Source organism: Nelumbo nucifera, chromosome 4, assembly GCF_055504915.1.
Source record: "Nelumbo nucifera cultivar China Antique chromosome 4, China Antique-T2T, whole genome shotgun sequence".
Taxonomy (NCBI): Eukaryota; Viridiplantae; Streptophyta; class Magnoliopsida; order Proteales; family Nelumbonaceae; genus Nelumbo; species Nelumbo nucifera.
Genome location: NC_142652.1, coordinates 7,594,053 through 7,613,060, shown reverse-complemented (window position 1 = coordinate 7,613,060; position 19,008 = coordinate 7,594,053). Strand labels below are relative to the sequence as shown.

Sequence of the window (19,008 nt, the reverse complement as noted above, 5' to 3'; positions counted from 1 at the left end):
GAATTTTTTCGTCAGTTAAGTTTTTAAGATAAAATGGTAAGAAAAAAAAAATAAAGTTTAGTGAGATATTTTAATAATTTTATGTTTTCCATCGTCTTAATGGCTAAAGGAATATTTGTTGCAATGTAAAATTTCAAAAGGGGTTTTATCGCAAATTAAAGTATAAGGATCTTTATCACTAACCCTATATAAGTAAGTACTAAGGGGTATTTGTAATTTATTAAAAAAAAAAAAACGAAACAATAAAGTGATGTGTTTGACCCCCAAATTAGTGGGAAAGAAAATTGTCTGTCCGCGTTACAGTCTCTTCTTCAAAATTTTCGGCAAGAAATCCAGAAAGGGTTCCCTTTTATAAAAAGGTTGGACTGTTGGAGTATGTATCCAAAAAATATGAAACCAGAATTTTATAACCAATCAACGGCAATATAAACAGAGACCGGATCTGCGGCTCACAATGGATGTGCATATAAGGCGCAGATCCCATTCCATATAAACAATAGATAAAAAAATATCACGAGACCCCATAACCTCAAGTCCTCAAGTAGTTCTGACGTGCACGTAAGTACGGAACTCGAAAGTCGGACGACAATTTTGACTCTCTTCCTTCAACTAGAACCGTCGGATTTGGTATTTTGACGTTAGGTGAATGATGTTACGTGGATGTGCAGTATACACCAAAATTATATATTGCCCTTTGACGATGACCATGCACTTGAGATCGTTGCATCATCATGGCACCCCATCCATGCATTTAGAAAACATGGCATCAAATTAATGAAAGATAAGGTCTTCACGGTATCATCATGTGGGCTTCACGTTCCCCTTAGTTGGTCCACTCTCCATATATTTTCAGTATAATATCTATATTATTTTAAAAAGTATAAATAACCTTAAGAATATTTCTGTCATCTTATTTATTTTTTCATATTTAAATTTATTGATAAAAAATAGGGCAAATAAGATAATAAGTTATTCATATTAAATGAGTTAAAAAATAGATAAATTTAAGATATTAAATGCATTTAATTCCTTTTCATTAAATTCTACATTTAAGGTATTAACTTGCATTCACCTTCATTAAATCATATATTTAAGAAACTTTTGTTTATTCTCATTATTAAAGTCTATTAATAAAATGCATACATGATAAATTAATAATTCTAATAACATAAAAACTTATAATTTCAAAATCTACCTAGAAAAAAAAATAGTTTTTCATCTATGTGGTGATAAAAAATTAAGCCATTTTGGGCCAAATTGACCATTCCATGTTGCCACGATTAAATAATAAAATTCAAAAATAGATAAAATGCAAACAAAATAATATAGAAATTAAAAAATAGAAACATTTTCCTATTCTCTCCAATTAAATCTTATATATAAGGTATGTTCTCTCATTAAATCATATATTTAAAATATGTTTTTCTCAACATTATATTCTATTAATTAAATCCATAACATTAATTTTAATGGTATAAAAATAAATATTTTGAAAAGTAATTTAAAAACAAATTTAGTTTCTTCCCTCCAATGGTGGATAAGCAATTCAACCATTTTGGAACAAATGGGTTAATAAACAATGTCATAATTAAATAATAAAAAATTAAAATAAATAAAATATATAATACAAAAAAATAAAAATATCTCTAATATTGTATATTAATTATACTAAACAACAATAAGTATGCAATGTAAGAACAATGATGAAAATGGAATGCTAAATTTAAAATCAATCTAGAAATGGAACAACATCATAGTCAAATAATCAAATTTAAAAACAAATTAAAAATACAAAGAAACACAAAAATAAAAAATAGAGAAAAAATTGGACACATATATGATGTTATATATTTATAAGAACAAAATATTGGGTACACCTTTAATATTATAAATTCATTATATTGAACAAAAATAAGTATTATACATAAGAAATAATTTTATCAATGATGGAAATATAGTACAAAATTTAATGTTAACCTATAAATCAAATGGATTAATCAATGATAAGATAGTTAAATACTAAATCTTTAAAAAATAAAAAATACAAATAATCAAATGAAAGTATGAAAAATTATATATTAATTATGTCAAATGAAAATTAACTGTGATAAGTAAAAAGTTATTTATATAACATAGATGAAATATATAATTTAAAACTTATTCAAAAGCAAAATTGTTTTCTTATCTAGATGGCGGGCCAATGATCCAAATTAAAAAAAAAAAAAAAAAAAAAAAAAAAAAAAAAAAACTCATAATGTCATAATTGAATAATAAATATTTAAAAAAAAAGATGGAACACAAAAAATGAAAAATACAGAATTTTGTCAAAAACATTTGGGAACATTTATAATGTTATATAATCATCATATTAAATAAAATAATTGTTAAAATAAAAATATGTTTATTTATGACATAAATGGAATACAATATTTAATAATAATAATAATTGTTATTATATTTTAAATTTTCCACGTGCAATGCACTGCATATTTACTACAAACATTTAAGTTTATTTTTAATTATATTGTTTCTTTTGTAAATTTTCAATTTCTATCATACAAAATTTAAGTAATTAATACGAAGAATTTTTTCTTCATGTGCAATGCACAGCGGTGGATTTCTTTCCTCTTGTAATCAGCAGCAACAAGGAGCAATATGGAGCAGTGGCGGTCGGCAGTTTTGCAACAGCAGCTGGCGATTTTAAATAAATTTTCTCAAAACTTTTGCTTTTGTTTTTGAAGGAGCACATCTACTTTTCTTCGCGAGCAGTGAGAATAGTGTCGCTGCTCCTCCTCCCCTTTCCATCTCTCCGTTTGTTTTACCTGATTCTTGTTCTCATTCTCATTCTCCCTCATACTCTTGCTTTTATTTTATTAATTTATTCATTTTATTTTATTAATTTATTTTATTTTTATTTTTTCTGTATTTTCTTGATTATTTATTTTATTTAATTTTATACTATTTTTATTATTTATAAATATATTTTTTTATTTTAATTTATTTATGTCATCATGTGTTGAACCATTTGACTCAGACGATTGAACCGCTTAACCGGAAATGGCCCCTGACCGATTCTGTTTCCTGTTCATTTTTAAAAACCTTGTTACAGGTTGAATACTTGAATGTGGATGTGGATTTGAAAACTTAAAAGTTGAAATGCTCGACAGCTTAGATGTTAGATCCATTTTTCATTACGTGGGAGAAGAAGGCAAACAAAACAGGTCAAAGGTGACCGTAAAATAATGAGGAAACGAGCAGGGAATCACCCGGATCCATTTGTTGACCCCCTACTTATATTATAATAAGATTAATATAGACCAATAATGATCCACCCCCTCCAACCTCCGGTCGTAATTAGAAAATATTAAAATTAAATGTGTTAATTAACATAATTTTAAATTAATAATAAATAAAAAACACAAAATAACATACAGAAAATCATAAACTTTACCGATAAAATGTTAACTACAAATGACAGAAAAATAATAACATATAAATCGACCAACAGTGGTCCAATTCCATCGGTAACATAGCAAAACAATAATATAAAGTTAATAAAAATGTTATTAAATTTTCTAATATTTTCATATTGTTGTTTTACATTTATATAGGGTAGTCACGTCCACCCTACTTGTCCCTTTCAAGTAGAACCCCCAAACCCTATTTCTCTTTATAGGATGCCAACCACCCTCCCTCAGGATTCACAATATTGACCCCAATCCATTTGACCCACTCAACGGACCTGTTCACAAACCCATCCATACCCCCACCCATTTCAAAGGTGGGTCATTATGGGTCGAGTAACACATTAGGGTTAGGGTGGGGTTGAGTTGAGAGTCCTAATGGGTTATAAAGGGTCAGGGTCAATTGGGTCAATAGAAGTGTTAAAATAATCAAACAAATGAAGTTCCTATATTCCAAACTTCCATTGGTTTGCCGGTTGTCATTGCCAAGTCACCTTGATGTTGTTAGGGTTTATTCGCTCTCCCATAGGAGAAAAGCTTTAACACCATTTTTCTTATCATTATAGCAAGATTTATGGCCGATGCAACAATGCCTGTCCTAACCAAGTATGTGTTTGGTTCCATTTACATTTTTTTTCATTCAATGTTTGTACTTTATTTGCTTGCAAAATTGAGAAAGGTAATAATTACAACCAGTTATGACAATTAGGAGCCACTAATTGTCACCACATTAGCGTAACAAATGAAAAAATGCCTAATTATTTGAGGAAGCTTTAAAAAATAACTTCCCAAAACGGTAGGCGTGTACATAAACCGAAGTCCACTTTTATTATTCTCGATGCATACAGAAGAGTGTGAGAGGAAACTGCTGAAGTGGTGTCTATATACATGACAGTGTTTATTGAATAAATGCCCACGGAACCAAATGCCTTGCAAAAGTTCTTGCCACCTTTGTTCTTTCTTCCGCCCCCTCAAATGTCGACAAAACATTTATATTTTCTTCTTCCACAGAATTTTCTTGTCACTATTCCAAGGGTTTTGTTGCCAATCTATAACTCTGGGAAATAAATCCTTGGATCCATGAGGCTCTAGTAATGTAGGGTCTGGAGCTCTGCCTCTGGAGATCACTAATGTATCCAAAAATTTCTCCATGAGATTGACCGGTTGTAGTAATTCCTAGTCTATGACACTTGTTCAATTTTCTACATTTGAAAATGTATGTAAATACTTAAAAAAATATTTTTTTGTATGTTTAATTTATTATGGCTATTTGAATGTTATTGCTTTTAGTTTACCATTTTTATTTCAATTTCTTGCAAAATTTATATTTTTTCTTGTATATGTTTTTGCATTTTCATGTTTTTCTATAATTCCGGTGTTTTTAATAATTTATTTTTTTAGCAATTTATACATTTCTGTATTTGTTTGCTCTTTATTTGCATTTTTTCTGTTTTTATGGCATTTGTTGTTTTTTATAACGCCTTCCAATTTTCTGCAATTTCTATTTTCATATTTTTCTAAATCTATTTTTTTTGCAATTTGTATTTGTTTGCATTTTCTGTAATTCTTTGTGTTTTTTACAGGTTTCTGTTTTTATGTGAAATGATCCTTTCATTTAAATTTCTATTATTTTTTATCTATAATTTTTTATGTTTTACATGTATTATATTTACCATATTTAGTGTTTCTGTGCTTTTTTTATTTGAAAATTTGAAAAATACTTTTTAAACTTTTATTTTTTTTAATGTTTTTCTTGTGTGTGTATAAATAGTTTGGGTCAGGGTGGATCGTGACCCACTAACATCAATAAATATGGGTGGTCGGTAATAGGGTCAATATGGGTGGGTTGGTACTCAACCCACACCCAACCCAATCCAAGGAACCCATTTGTCACCTCTATTGTCGGTGCTCCCTCCTCAAATGGTTGAAGCTTCAAACTTTGACGAATGACGAGGCAAAATTAGAAATCTTAATTAATTATAATTTTGGCTTCTAGATGAACCAAACAACACCAATTGAACTTTTGATTATGATTTTAATTTTGACTGCAAACCAAACCGACCCTCATTAACAAATGTGTGTATGTATATTAACAATTGTATATGCATGTACATATACAATTAAAAAAATATTTGTATGTAAATAAAATGCACAGATGTATATTTGTTTGGGTGGGCACGGGTTGGGTCACACTGGATTGGCTCAAGCTTGAGATACCTAAGGCTTCAACTGAAGCCCATCCCAAGTTTCGGTTAAGCCCAAGAAAAACTTGAAGCTCAAAAAAGGCAGGCCCAACCCATGCAAAAGCTCGAGTTGGGGCCATCTTTTGTAGTCTTGGACTGTCACCCAATGAAGTGAAATTTGATATGGTTTTTAAAACCAGATCAGATTGGATGGTCGGACCAGAAAAATTGAGAACCGATTTTGTTTTACCCAAAATTATTAATTTGTTTAAAAACGTTGATTTGGTCAGCAAACCATTGATCTGGGCGGTTAAATCCTTCGAATCGTTCAATGGTTTTGACTATTATTTATTTTTGTCAAAACAGACTGTCCGTTCAACTCAAACAGTCAAATCGTTCGACCCAAGAACCAGACCCCGACCGGTTCATTATGCGGTTTGATTTTAAAACCCTTGGTAAATGCATTTGACGGGGAGGAGAGAAATTAAATGGTGGGTCCATATATTGTCTTTTACATGTGGCTAATTCCATATTTGTCCCTGATTAGTGTCTATTTCCAAATCAAAGAGTTCCTCAAAAAAACACAATGGAGCTTTAATTGGCCTTATAACATTATTGTCAAGGAAATTAATTGCAGCCGAAAAACTTGAGAAAATCAAATGGCCAAATCTGGTTTTGGTACACTCTCTTAAATGAGACCAATTAACTGATCCATCTTTATAGTATGCGCATCCTCTGCACCCATGATTGTAGTGGCATCTATCATCAAGTATGAGTAAGAAAAGCAGCCAATGGGTTGGGGAAGAGAGAGAGAGATCAATGGAAAAACAACTGCCAACGGTTGCAGTTTGAGAGGTGACTGTTTGATTGAAGAATTTGGGGAGGGGGGAGAAGAGTCCGGATCTGCTATTCACACTAACCTCACATCATGTCCTGTTCACACATCGGGAATATATCTGGTACTTGTATTTGTTATTCATAGAGAGATGTTTTGTAATATATGGTGGGATGTGGCTGTAAGGAGCACTCTACAAGGAGTTGAGGACCATATCCCAATTTGGGGAGAGAAGTGGGAAAAAACAGGGAATGAAAAATGTGGTTAAGAAAATTCAAATTCTTTTGGGTGTCCAAACTTCCATTATACAATCTAGATTTCTGTATTTAGTTGTGATTATTAAGCACGTTCACTCTTGGGATTTTGAAGAGGGAATTGATCAATGGGATTGTGGTTTTAATTAGGGAGAATGACGGTTCAGTCCAAGGTCAAAATTTTTAGGCCGGCGGGCATTTATGTATAGAGTAGGGGGGTATTTGTACAGTTGAAGTAGGTGCCAATTCACCGGCGGGCATTTATGTATAAAATAGGGATATTTGACATTTTGAATGTTTATAGATCTACAATAGAATTTAGAAATCTGCATTCAACCTGCCCATATTTTTCGATTTTAATTAACCAATTTCTATGTTCTTATTTCAAGAACACGTGAGGTCCATGGTAAAATTGATTTTCCTACTTAATTATCATTAAGTGATACCATTCTCCGACTTGAATAAATTGAGTTTTCCAAGTAGCGAATAAGTGAAAAATATTAAAATGGTAAAAAATGTTCCAGATGATAAATTAAATGAATAAGTGCATTCTTTCCCTGGAAAAATGGGTTCCTAAAAAATGAAGTGATTCGATTATAATATAGAAAATATATGGTATCAGAAAAACAATTGACCAATAAATTGGAATCATAAACATGATAAGGAATCAGTTGTCATTAATCAAAAAACTCGATGGATAGACTTTGATGTGATCAAAACTCTTTCCATATCTTATCTTTCCCGTATCATAAATTTTTCCCCGAAAGCAAATATTTTTTGAGGTCGGATCAAACGGTTGAAGGCCGAAGGGAAATTGTTCTTAAGCCTTAATAAGATCACAGGACTTTACTTACCACGAGTCAAGGAGCGAGATAAGTCAAAAGATTCCACGTTGACCGTAAACGAAGGTAATATGATCACAAATTCACAATATAACTAAACGCTCTCTTCATTCCTCGCTTCTTCGCAACAAGTCAGAGCATAGCTATATAGTATGTCGGAGGCCCGACAAACCCTAGCGCAGGCTAGCAACACGCAGAATGTCCTGATTAAGCAGGAATCCGGTGTCGTCGAGGATTCCATCGACGAGAGTTCAAAGAAGAATAAGAGCAACTACTCCAAGGTCATCATCGCTGACCTCAACGTCGACCCTCCCGAAAGCGACGGCGATGACTGTGCCTCCATCGCTCCTCCTGATTCCACCAGGTTTTGGGTTTCTCATTGCCACCATTCCTTCTTCATCCGTAATATCAAGTTTTTAGCATAGTAGATTTGTTACCCCGACACAAATGGAAACTAAATTTGCTAATGTATTTGAACCTTTTCACTGAAAAGAGTTTAATTTACATTATGACCTTTGCTAGACTCGCTAAAACACTCCAAAATTCACAGTTATTAGAGTTTCTGCAAATATTGCTGCAGCAGTATTGTCATGGAAGTGGTCATCTTGACGTGCCTTCTATTTTTCAATTTCATTTTTCCATATATCCGGTTGATGTTAGTTGTGATTTCGGCTGTGCCATTGGTCCATTTCAATTTCACTTCCTGTCAGTTCTCACATCGAGTTTATGAAAAATATTAAGCAGGAGCATTAAGGAAGAAAATTGTGAGGAGAAAAGTACCTCAGTATGTAAAGACGCTGTGGTTGATCCCACAGAAGGAGAATCTAAACGGTTAAATAAACTGGGGAAGTGTCGTTCAAGAATTAACAAGGGCGAATGTTCTCTTGAATGTGGGCCTGATACGGATGCCGATCAACACTGTCAAGGGGCTCCAGCATCCCGTGAGGAAAAAGTCAGCAGCCTTAAAACTGTGAGTTTGCACATCCCAAGATGTCTTTCTTTCCATTGCACAAAATATTTATATTTGTTGATTTTAGCTATCGCCAAGAAAAAAATCGAACTTCACATCCATTGCACAAAATATAGATAGCCAATTGTTCATTCATTTTCTCTTTTATACTTGTACAAGTATGCCATATGACTGACTTTGGTGGGTGCTCACAGGGTTTGGTTCATGTTGCAAGGAAGATGCCTAAAAATGCTCATGCACATTTTATACTTGGCCTAATGTATCAGAGGTTGGGTCAGCCACAGAAGGTAACTGATTGGATTTCATTCATTATTCATCCATTTGTTTTTGGATAAGGTATATGAAGAGGCATTTCTCAATGTTGGTCCCTGCTATCTGTGGTCTTGGCCTCTTGGGAGGGGTGAAATGGATACGGATCTGACCTTTGGCATTTTATTCCACTTATCTTTGAAATCCATTTCAGGCAGTGCCAGCATATGAAAAGGCAGCAGAAATATTACTTCGGAGTGAAGAAGAGATTGACAGGCCTGAATTACTTTCTTTGGTTCAAATTCATCATGCACAGGTGTAATGATGTTTTATACTGCAACAACTTTAATGTTGCATGATGGCTGGCTCTTCTTTTATTTTTTAGCACAGGCACTCAAATGGACCATCTGTTGCTGATTCTACTATCTGTTCCATCACGTGTAGTGCCTCCTGCTAGGAAGTACAATTGATCATTGTGCAGATAAAGAACTCACGCATGAAGAACTTGGAGAAATTATTTCTAAGTTGAAGGAGTCAGTGCAGTCAGATATTAGACAAGCATCTGTCTGGAATACACTTGGTTTATTACTTATTAGAACCGGCCGTCTACAGGTTAAATTACCACTTATGGCTGGGTTTCCTTGAAACATGTTGATTGTATATTTTATTATTCGGCCATGTATCTACTTTTCCAAGTGTACTATAACGGCATGTTGCTGTTTCTTATTATTGGCAGAGTGCTATATCGGTTTTATCCTCTTTGTTGTCTATTGCTGCTGACCACTTGGACTCCCTTACAAATCTTGGAATTGCATATCTTCAAAGGTGTGGCATTATATAATTGTATCCTTTACATTGTACTATTCGTTCATGTTCTGACATATTTTCTTGAATTACCAAACACAATATGTAAGATTTGAAGATTTAATGAATTATCCCCCACCCTGCCTGTACAATTGCCAGACATTCAGAGGCTTGAATCACATATTCAGTGAATATCATCAATGAGTGTTGCATGGTCAAAGCATGACCTGATAGAATGAACTTATTTGTCTATCATGCTCTATTTATTGGAGGTAAAAAAGAAAGGAATGCTAAAATGGGACTGACATTACATCTTCACTCCACAAACCGAATTTGTAGTAGGCTTCATATCAGTAAACCATAGGACTGCAACTTGGGTGGGCCTACCCCAAGCTCGACCTGAGCCAACCTGAGTTTTAGCACGGGCTGGGCCTGAGGTGGCCTCGGGGTAGCCCAAGTCTGACCCAACCCAACCTGAGTCAGCCTGAAAAAATATGTACATACATGCATTTAGTTTATATAATAATATTTTTTCTAATTATACGCACATGTATATATGTATAAAATATGTATATGTACATTTGCAAATGAGGTTTGCACTTGTTTTTAATCAATTCTACTCTTAAATTTGGTCATAAAACCAAATAAAAGATGGCTATGCAAAAATATTCATAAATTTTTTCAAACCCGACCAACCTGCCCAAGCCTGACTAAATCCGTCCCGGCCCAACCTGGCCTGTGTTAGGTTAAGGCATTAAACTTGGGTTGGCCCTGGGTTGATAAACTTGGGCTTGATCTTGGGTTGGGCCAGGCCCGAACTTGAGGCTTGCACCTTTAGGTTTTGGCCTGGGTTGATCTTCAACCTGATCCAACTTGTCTGAGTTGCACCCCTAGTAAACCAATACTAGGTTTTCTCATGGTACTACTTTGTCATCTAACTAGTGTAGAAGGATAGAGAATAATCCACGACTTACTACTTGGTTTGTAATCTATGATGAGATGTCTTCTGTGAATCCTTCTGCTCAGATCAGATGTTTGTCTAGTGTACATCAGAGTATACGAGGAAGGCTTCTCTTCTACTTCCTCCCCTCATAGTGATATATGTGTAGTAGAAATTTGTTCTTATGCATGTTTAACGGCATTTGATGTTCTAATTTGATTCATTTACTTCTAGTGAGTTCTGAAAAATCTGTCCTTTGTGTACCAATAAAAAAACCCTCCTTTGTGGGTAGTAGGATGAACTATTCAAATAATTCTCTCTCATCAACCTATCCCAAATGGTAATTTTCCTTTAGTTGAGGAAAGATAAAAATTCCTTCTCTCTTGTCACAATTCAAGTATTCAACTTAATTCATGTTTTCATCCTTACTTTAGGAGTTTCACTTTTTTCATCAGAAAAAGACAGACATATGAGAATTTATCTTATTAATCACTTGAGAAAAACAGGTGTGATTTTGGTAGGATGAGGAAAGTATGAAGAGCAATTTGTTCTAGCTTTGACCCATATCTAAATATAATTCACTAAATATTTGATAAAAGGGAGAGGTGGGAGAATCCATATCATGAGTTCTTTAAATTGGAATAGCTAGTTTTGGACTTTTAGGAGCTCAGTTCTTGGCAAACAGAGTTTCTCCTTGATAAGGTGTATGATTTTTAATTAATGTTCATGATTAAGTACTTATTTATAAGTATTGCTCTGATGGCTGTTCTGCCTGTTCAACCTCAAACAGACATGATAGAGAAGGCCAATAAATATCATATTAACTCAAATTGATACATGGTGAAATGATCAGAAAAGTTAACAAAATAAGTCATAAATAATATCATGGATTGAATGTAAAAAAGGACATTACACAATGCAGCTCCTGGCTATCTGGGGTCTTGTGTGGGGTGGGCTGGATATGGACCTAACCTTGCTATTTTAGCACAAGGCATCCACTCTCAGACTTGAACCTGTGTTCTTATTCTTACCAACTTGAGGTTTTACCTGTGGATTTGAGTACAGCACATAATTTTGTGAGAACTAGAACCCTAAAGCAAGTCAATATGTAATAATTTATGAATTAATAGAAAAATGTGAAGTAAAAAGTAATCATGATTGTCTATTATATCATTTATTATTTAGATATTGTATCAATTTTCTTGTACAGAATCTCTTTGGGATATGTGCATGTTATGCTGTGTCAATCTGATATTTTATATTAGGTTAAGCTGTTAAGGTTATAATATTACAGTGTGATATTGCATTGGTATCATATTGAAGCATGACATGGTTGGTATGCACTCGTACAGAGGTGATATTCACTACCAGTGTAAAGGATTATTTAAGTATTATCATCTTAAATACTCTCAGTCTCAGAAGAGAGTCTCCTCCATGCTCCCTGCCTAGAAAAAGACACAAGAGCTATACTCAACCAAAAATTTGGAGTTACCTGGATGATCAGCCATAATTTGTTAATTTTCTTCATTTGTCACTCGTTAAGACTTAGGGAATGGTTGTATAAGTAGTTTCCTGCTTTTTCCATTCAAATACTGTTTTGAGTTGTTACTAACACAATGCATTTTCCAGTGGTAGCTTGGAGATGTCAATGAAATGTTTTCAAGATTTGATTCTAAAAGATCAAAACCATCCTGCGGCCCTAATCAATTATGCATCTCTTCTTTTGTGTAAATATGGTTCAGTTGTTGCAGGTACGAAGTTGATGAATTAAGTTTCATTTTATATTGCTATAGTTCTTTTGGCTAATCCCCTGATGCAATATAATTGATATTAGAGTGGTAGTAAGAAAATGGCTTTGAGGACTAGACAACTTTATTTTCTTTGTGGTACATGTTGCTTCACCTTGTTTCTACTCTGGCAGTTCCAGAGATTCAGTAGGAACCTAAGTGTTTTATTACTAATTTTAGGTGCTGGGGCAAGTGCTGGTGAAGGAGCTTGTATGCCTCATGTTGCGGCTGCAAATGTTGCAAAAGAGTGTTTGTTAGCTGCAGTCAGATCAGATCCTAGGGCTGCACATATCTGGGTGAATCTTGCTAATGCATACTATTTGGCTGGTGATCATAGAAGTGCTGGAAAGTGCCTGGAGAAGGTGCCAACTCCTCATTGTTACTGCTATTTACATATGTGCCCTTTGGAGTTCATTAATAGGTTTTCTTAATGTTCCTATTGGCAACTTTTCATCAGGTATCCTTGATACTAGAATTACCTAATGAATGTTCTGAGAAAAAAAAAGCTTACATGTTTTCAGCATTTGGCTGGAGAATCTACAAGTTAATTGCAGCGAGATTAATAAAAAGCACAAGGTTCCATTGAAGTCAAAGAGATGATAAAAGATCAGAAACTTTCTTTTTCTTGTTTTCTTATCTCAAGGACCACCCGATTTAACATGTATCTCTGAGAGCTTACTAAAAAAGGCCATTTTCCAGTGTTGCTCACAAGTCCCAGCTATCTGAGGTCTTGGGAAGGGTAGACTGGATATGGTCCTAACTTTTTTTTTTTGACACAAAGTGGCTGCTATCAGATTCCAGCCTGCATTTTCATGCTTACTGGCCTGAGGTTTTACCATTACACTGAGTAATGGCCCCTCTCTGAGAGCTTACTCTTTCCAGAAAAAATAAAAATTGAAATGCTGGATGTTGGCAGTTCTTTTTTTCAAAGCAGAAGCTCAGTGTCAATAAAGATGCATGCACTAGAGGTTTTAAGATGCACACATGCATCTTTATGCCCATAGATGAGCAACATCTATGCTTGGGCACATTAAAATTATTGGGCAATGCTTTTCTGTATATGATATAGTTATATTTCTTAGTTTCTGCCTAACGTTCCTATAATATGCTTATGTTCTGAAGGCAGCAAAACTGGAGCCTAATTGCATGTCAACTCGATATGCTGTTGCGCTTCATCGTATCAAGGATGCAGAAAGGTCTCAAGATCCCACTGAACAACTTTCATGGGCTGCGAATGAAATGGCTTCAATACTCAGAGAAGGGGACTCTGCAACAATTGAGCTTCGGATAGCATGGGCAGGACTTGCCATGGTTCACAAGGCTCAGCATGAAATTGCAGCAACGTTTGAAACTGGACATAATGATTTGATGGAAGTGGAAGAGCGAGCTCTGTACACACTAAAGCAGGTTTGTCTCTATGCCAGTGTTCAACTCACACAGATTAAACAATCGTTTTTTAACATATTATATTATAAGCCCCAGTAATCATGCAAGTTCCTCTGAAAACCAAAATTGTAGTATTGGTAATTTAGATTTATGTAAAATTGGTCCATTACCAGTCTTCTTTCATGCAATACCAAAGTTTTGGCATTACTTTTTGCTTCACATGGGGTGCGTAATGTATTAGATCCTTCCATTGTTTTCATCCTTCGCTGCTTTTTCTGTTATGAAGTGACTTTCCTTACAAAATTGCCCAGGTTATTCATTTAAATCTTTGGTCAAAGGGTAATTCTGTATACATGATTAGAATGACACGCCATTTAAATAATTGCTGGTATCACTGCTTTCATAGAGACGTTTTTCAAGCCAAGCTTCCCTCTCATATGACTATGAGAGCCTGATGATTGATTGTATTACTGGTCTATTTGTACACTGTTGAGCAAAGTAATTGATTCAAGAGTACATGACGGTGATCTATTTATTAAAACAGGCAATAGAAGAGGATCCAGATGATGCAGTTCAGTGGCATCAGCTTGGCCTTCACAATCTTTGTACTCTACAGTTCAAGACATCTCAGAAGTACCTTAAGGCTGCAGTTGCCCGCGGCAAAGAATGCAGCTACGCATGGTCAAATCTTGGTAATTCTCCTGCTATGCATTTTTTTTTGTCTTAAATTGCTGTATTATACCATCTAGACATCCAGTTGTGATCTAATATATGCAATTGCATAATTTCTAGGTATCTCACTGCAGCTGTCTGAGGACCCATCACAGGCCGAAGAAGTATACAAGCGGGCCCTATCTTTAGCCACATCTCAACAGGCACATGCTATATTTTCCAACCTAGGAAATCTCTATCGACAGCAAAAACGGTATGAACGCGCAAAAGCAATGCTTGCCAAGTCACTTGAACTCTGTCCTGGCTATGCTCCAGCGTACAACAATCTGGGGCTTGTGTTTGTTGCGGAGGGCCAGTGGGAGGATGCGAAACTCTGCTTCGAGAAGGCTCTCCAGGCAGACCCTCTGCTGGATGCTGCTAAATCTAACATCATGAAAGCGGTTGCAATGTCAAGGGTATGTGGAGCCATGTCAACATCTTCACTCCAGAATTAGGTTCTTTCCCACCTATTGAATACTGAGAACACGTTTAGTCATTACAACTTACATGAATGGTGTCGATATTGTACATGTACATTTTGCATAGAAAGAAAATCAAGAAGCTTTTTTTTTCTTCTGTACACTTGCCTACTTTTGACGGGACCTGCTTCGTTATTTGCACGAGGCATGATTTTTATCTTCAGTCTTGGCAAACCAATAGTGATGAACTGATGATCATGTCATGTGTGCTATCAGATCCTCAACTCGAGGTTTGGTAAGAGGAAATGTTTCCCCTTTTCCACCTTTCCAACTTGCCACTTGCAACATTTCCTGATTCGCAGAAGCACTTGACAATAACGCAGTGGCTATGGAGTGATGCACAAAATAACCCAACCCCTCCTCCCCCTCACGGCTGAAGCCCCCCGCCCCTCCCCTCCCCTCCCCTCCCCTCCCAGAAAAAAAAAAAAAGAACTGGGCTTTTTGTTTTGTTAGAACTTAGAAGTATACCAAACGCACTGTTTGCTGGGCTTTTTTGCTGCCAAAGAAGCCGAAAGGAGAAAAAAGGCCCAGCCCACATAGTGAAAATACAAGAAAACAAAAAATAAAAAGCCTCTCATGGCCTCTTATATGATGTGATAAATTGATAAGTTGATAATACAATCACAACGAGCAAGAGTAGAGGTAAAGAGTACCACTTGTAGGCTGTTAACTAGGGTTTTTACCACCCCATATCACACAATTTGCCTAAATTAGAAATTCCAAAATGGCTGCCAGCCCCACCCACACCCACGTCAAGTATTGTATGCTCATTTTTGTGGTAGTAGCTAGCTAATAGGGAAGAGAAAGTGATAAGAAAAGGAGGTCGGGGTTGAGAATATGAGGTCCATATGACACCCCTTACAATCTCCGGATAAGGGAAGAATCTAGAGCGCCTAATCCTATTGGACGCCTTCTGCGGCCTGCCTTTGACATCGCACAAATCCATATTCCAATTTCCCCTCATCGTCATTCCGTCAACCCCTGAAACCGGCTATCTCTGATCTCTTGCTGAGTTGAGTTCTCTCCCTGTGGGACAACAAGCAACAACAGCAGCATCAATGGCAGCAACCATGGCTACGATGGCTTTGCTCAACGCCAAATGCTTGAGCCTCAAGTCACCTAACAATCTTAACCCCTCCAAGCCATCTGTAAAGCCCCTCTCCCTCCTTTCCCTCCAAAACCTCCCCAAAGGTCTCACCACCTTCAAATCCTCGGACAGTTTAAACTTGTCATCTTCCCTAGCTGGGACTGCCATTGCTGGTGCAATCTTCTCCACATTGAGTTCTTGTGATGCGGCCTTGGCAGCTCAACAAATTGCAGAGATCGCTGAAGGCGATAACCGTGGCCTTGCACTCCTACTACCCATAATCCCTGCGATTGCTTGGGTGCTCTTCAACATTCTTCAACCAGCACTCAACCAAATCAACAGAATGAGGAGCTCCAAGGGGATTCTAGTAGGGCTTGGGGTTGGAGGGTTGGCTGCGTCAAGATTTGTGTCTCCGCCAAGTGCATCGGCTAGTGAAATTGCCATGATTGCCGATGCCTCGTCCAGCGACAACCGAGGTACACTTGTATTGATTGTCGTTGCTCCTGCTATTCTTTGGGTCCTCTACAACATTCTTCAACCGGCTTTGAACCAGATCAACAGGATGAGGTCACAGTAAGAACAAGGGTCATCATGATCAGATGGGATGGGTGGCTGAAAGGTGGTTACACCTGTTCTTGACTCCTTGTGTATGATTTCCCTTTCCTTTTTCTTTCTTTTGGAATTGTTGTATGGAGTTTACTCATCTAGTAAATGGGTTGTATCGCTATAGGATTCATGTATATCATAGCCCAAGGTGAGACTAATATATATGGTTTCTGTATCTACATCTTTTTGTTGCTCGGTTACATGAATTCAGACGACTAGAGTGGAATAAATATTGGCGATTATAGTTTGTTAGTTGCAGGTATACATGCATTCATTCTTTCTTATAGCTAGAATCATGTTCCATTTCAAGTTATAAACTTTCTGCGTTTGATAGCTCTAGCTATGACCATTAATTAGTTAATTAATTGGTTTCTTCATTGTCGTGATCAAACAGAAAAAACGAAGAAAGTCGAAGCGCATTTGAAGAGAACTTTGGATTTTAATAACCATAAAATAAAATGGAGTTGATGCTATAGGACTGGACTGCAAACTATTTGTTCATGGATTGTTTGAATCAGGACATAATATAGTTCACTAAAAAATCATCTTACAGACTCCAAATCTTAGATTAAAAGAAAGAGGAGCGAAAGAATTAAATAAAGACAAACACGATCGTAAAGTGATGATGAACACAAAGAATGATGGAAATTATTAAAAAGAAGGCAGCTAGGGGTGTGGAGTTATAGTAAGCATGAAAAAGCTAGCTAAGAGATCATTCCATCCCCATCTGCAACTGCAACGACTGATCAGGAGGTGCTAGATTTTCCTTGTAGTTGGTGGGGATCATGATCTGATCATCGGTGACAATTCAGTTGAGAATTGCTCTGCCATGTTACATATTTATTCACTCTGACCCAATGCCCAAATCATTAACAAACCTAGCTAATTTGCATTTACGATCTCCTGTATGTCAGTTTCTGGATTTTCTCACTGATTCAATTCAGTAACAAACCCAACGCTTCATTACTAGGTGGAAGGAAAGCAAATAGGCGCAGATGAGATGTCATTGCAAGTTATGGCCACGTACTGGCATCAGCTCAATGCAATCAACTCTCATATGATTATGTTCCATGGTTTCTCATACCCCCAGCTTCTCATCTTTCATATCCCATTTTTGTATTTAGTTAAAACCTATGGTCCATTAACTGCATCATGAAATCTGAATTAGTGATATATGATAAAAATATACCTCTTGTTAAATTCTTTGTTAGGGAATAAGATAAAAGTTGTCAAGATATATAGAATTGAAGTTTAGTGATAAGATTGAGATGTAGTATGGAGTTTGAATTGAATTAGGATAGAGTTTCAAATGCAAGAGTATCTTTATCTTTCTCTATTTAAGTTGTAACCTGGTTTATCAATAGTAATCCAATTTATTCTCATTCTATTAGATAGGGGGTGCAAGTTGGGCAGGTTGGGCTGGGTTTATGGTCAATTCAGGCCCGACCCTAAAATTTAGGCTTAAAGCTCAAGCCTAGAACGAGTCTGAGGTCAAACCCGATCTTTCCAACCCGACCCCAACCCACACTGTAATTTATACATTCGGGTTGGGCTCGGGTCCAGGCCGGGCTCAGATTGGTCAATGAACCTGCTTTAAAATTATATATATATATGTATGTATGGGCTGGGCACGGGCTACCTAAGGGTTAGGCCTAGGCCCAACCCAAAAAGTAAAAAGCCTGACTTCTTGGGCCCAAACTCAGCTTGAAGAATGAAAATCCAAGCCCAACCTATGTAAAATTTTGGGTTGGATTGGTTTGGGCTCGGGCTGGGCCCGCCCAAGTTGTACTCCTAGTATTAGAACCTAAGGCTGTGTTTGGTTGCAATGCAAAACCATGGCAGTGCAAATGCTTTGAGTGTAAATTATAACCTATTTTTATTCAAAGTTTAACTTATTTTGTTTGGTTGCAGTAAGAATGTAAAATGTAGTAAATTAAGACATGAAACAGAATAAAGTAAAATCCAAAACAAAATTAAATGGTGATTTGCATTTTTTACATTTGCACTCCCATGCAATTGTAATAGTGCAAATAAAATTGCACTGCAACCAAAATCAAACTAAAGGCCGAGTAATCCTTCTTACCTACGAATTGAAGACCTACAAGAAATACGAAACTCAAAAGGGAAAAAAGCCCGATCGAACCCATATCTCACAGTCACAGGAAACAAAACCATCAAAGCATCCAAAGTCTAACCATCGTTGAGAGTCCTGCCCTACCTCTTGACTCTTGAGAGCATAAACGATGTCTATGGCCGTAACGGTATATTGGAAAGCATGCTTAATTAGTGTAGTAACGGCATCATGGATATGTTCTTTGGGAAGATCTTTAGGACACCACGAGTCTTATCGTAGATCAGACTGCTGATACACTTGACCTCACAACATCTTGGCAATCGTCGGATGACAGGCT

General features: G+C 36.0%; 2 protein-coding genes across 2 annotated transcripts; both read left to right on the top strand.

Moving 5' to 3' along the window:
- Positions 1 to 7,498: 7,498 nt before the first annotated feature.
- LOC104591572 (tetratricopeptide repeat (TPR)-containing protein) lies at positions 7,499 to 15,001 on the top strand. The gene is made up of 11 exons (XM_010250456.3): positions 7,499 to 7,942; positions 8,323 to 8,548; positions 8,743 to 8,835; positions 9,012 to 9,113; positions 9,242 to 9,409; positions 9,534 to 9,622; positions 12,171 to 12,292; positions 12,509 to 12,690; positions 13,451 to 13,735; positions 14,259 to 14,406; positions 14,507 to 15,001. The coding sequence occupies exons 1-11, from the start codon at positions 7,731 to 7,733 to the stop codon at positions 14,878 to 14,880; spliced, it is 2,001 nt and encodes a 666-aa protein (XP_010248758.2). The 5' UTR covers positions 7,499 to 7,730; the 3' UTR covers positions 14,881 to 15,001.
- Positions 15,002 to 15,818: 817 nt separating this feature from the next.
- Positions 15,819 to 16,776, top strand: LOC104591573 (photosystem II reaction center proteins PsbY, chloroplastic-like). The gene has a single exon (XM_010250457.3). It carries the CDS (start codon positions 15,963 to 15,965, stop codon positions 16,566 to 16,568), a length of 606 nt encoding a protein of 201 aa, XP_010248759.1. The 5' UTR covers positions 15,819 to 15,962; the 3' UTR covers positions 16,569 to 16,776.
- The last annotated feature ends 2,232 nt before the right edge of the window (positions 16,777 to 19,008 follow it).

Coding starts and splice junctions, on each gene's coding strand:
- LOC104591572 (XM_010250456.3), top strand. CDS start 7,731: ATGTCGGAGGCCCGACAAACCCTAGCGCAGGCTAGCAACACGCAGAAT. Junction 9,114..9,241: donor TTCAAATTCATCATGCACAG/GTGTAATGATGT, acceptor CATCACGTGTAG/TGCCTCCTGCTAGGAAGTAC. Junction 9,410..9,533: donor TTAGAACCGGCCGTCTACAG/GTTAAATTACCA, acceptor TATTATTGGCAG/AGTGCTATATCGGTTTTATC.
- LOC104591573 (XM_010250457.3), top strand. CDS start 15,963: ATGGCAGCAACCATGGCTACGATGGCTTTGCTCAACGCCAAATGCTTG.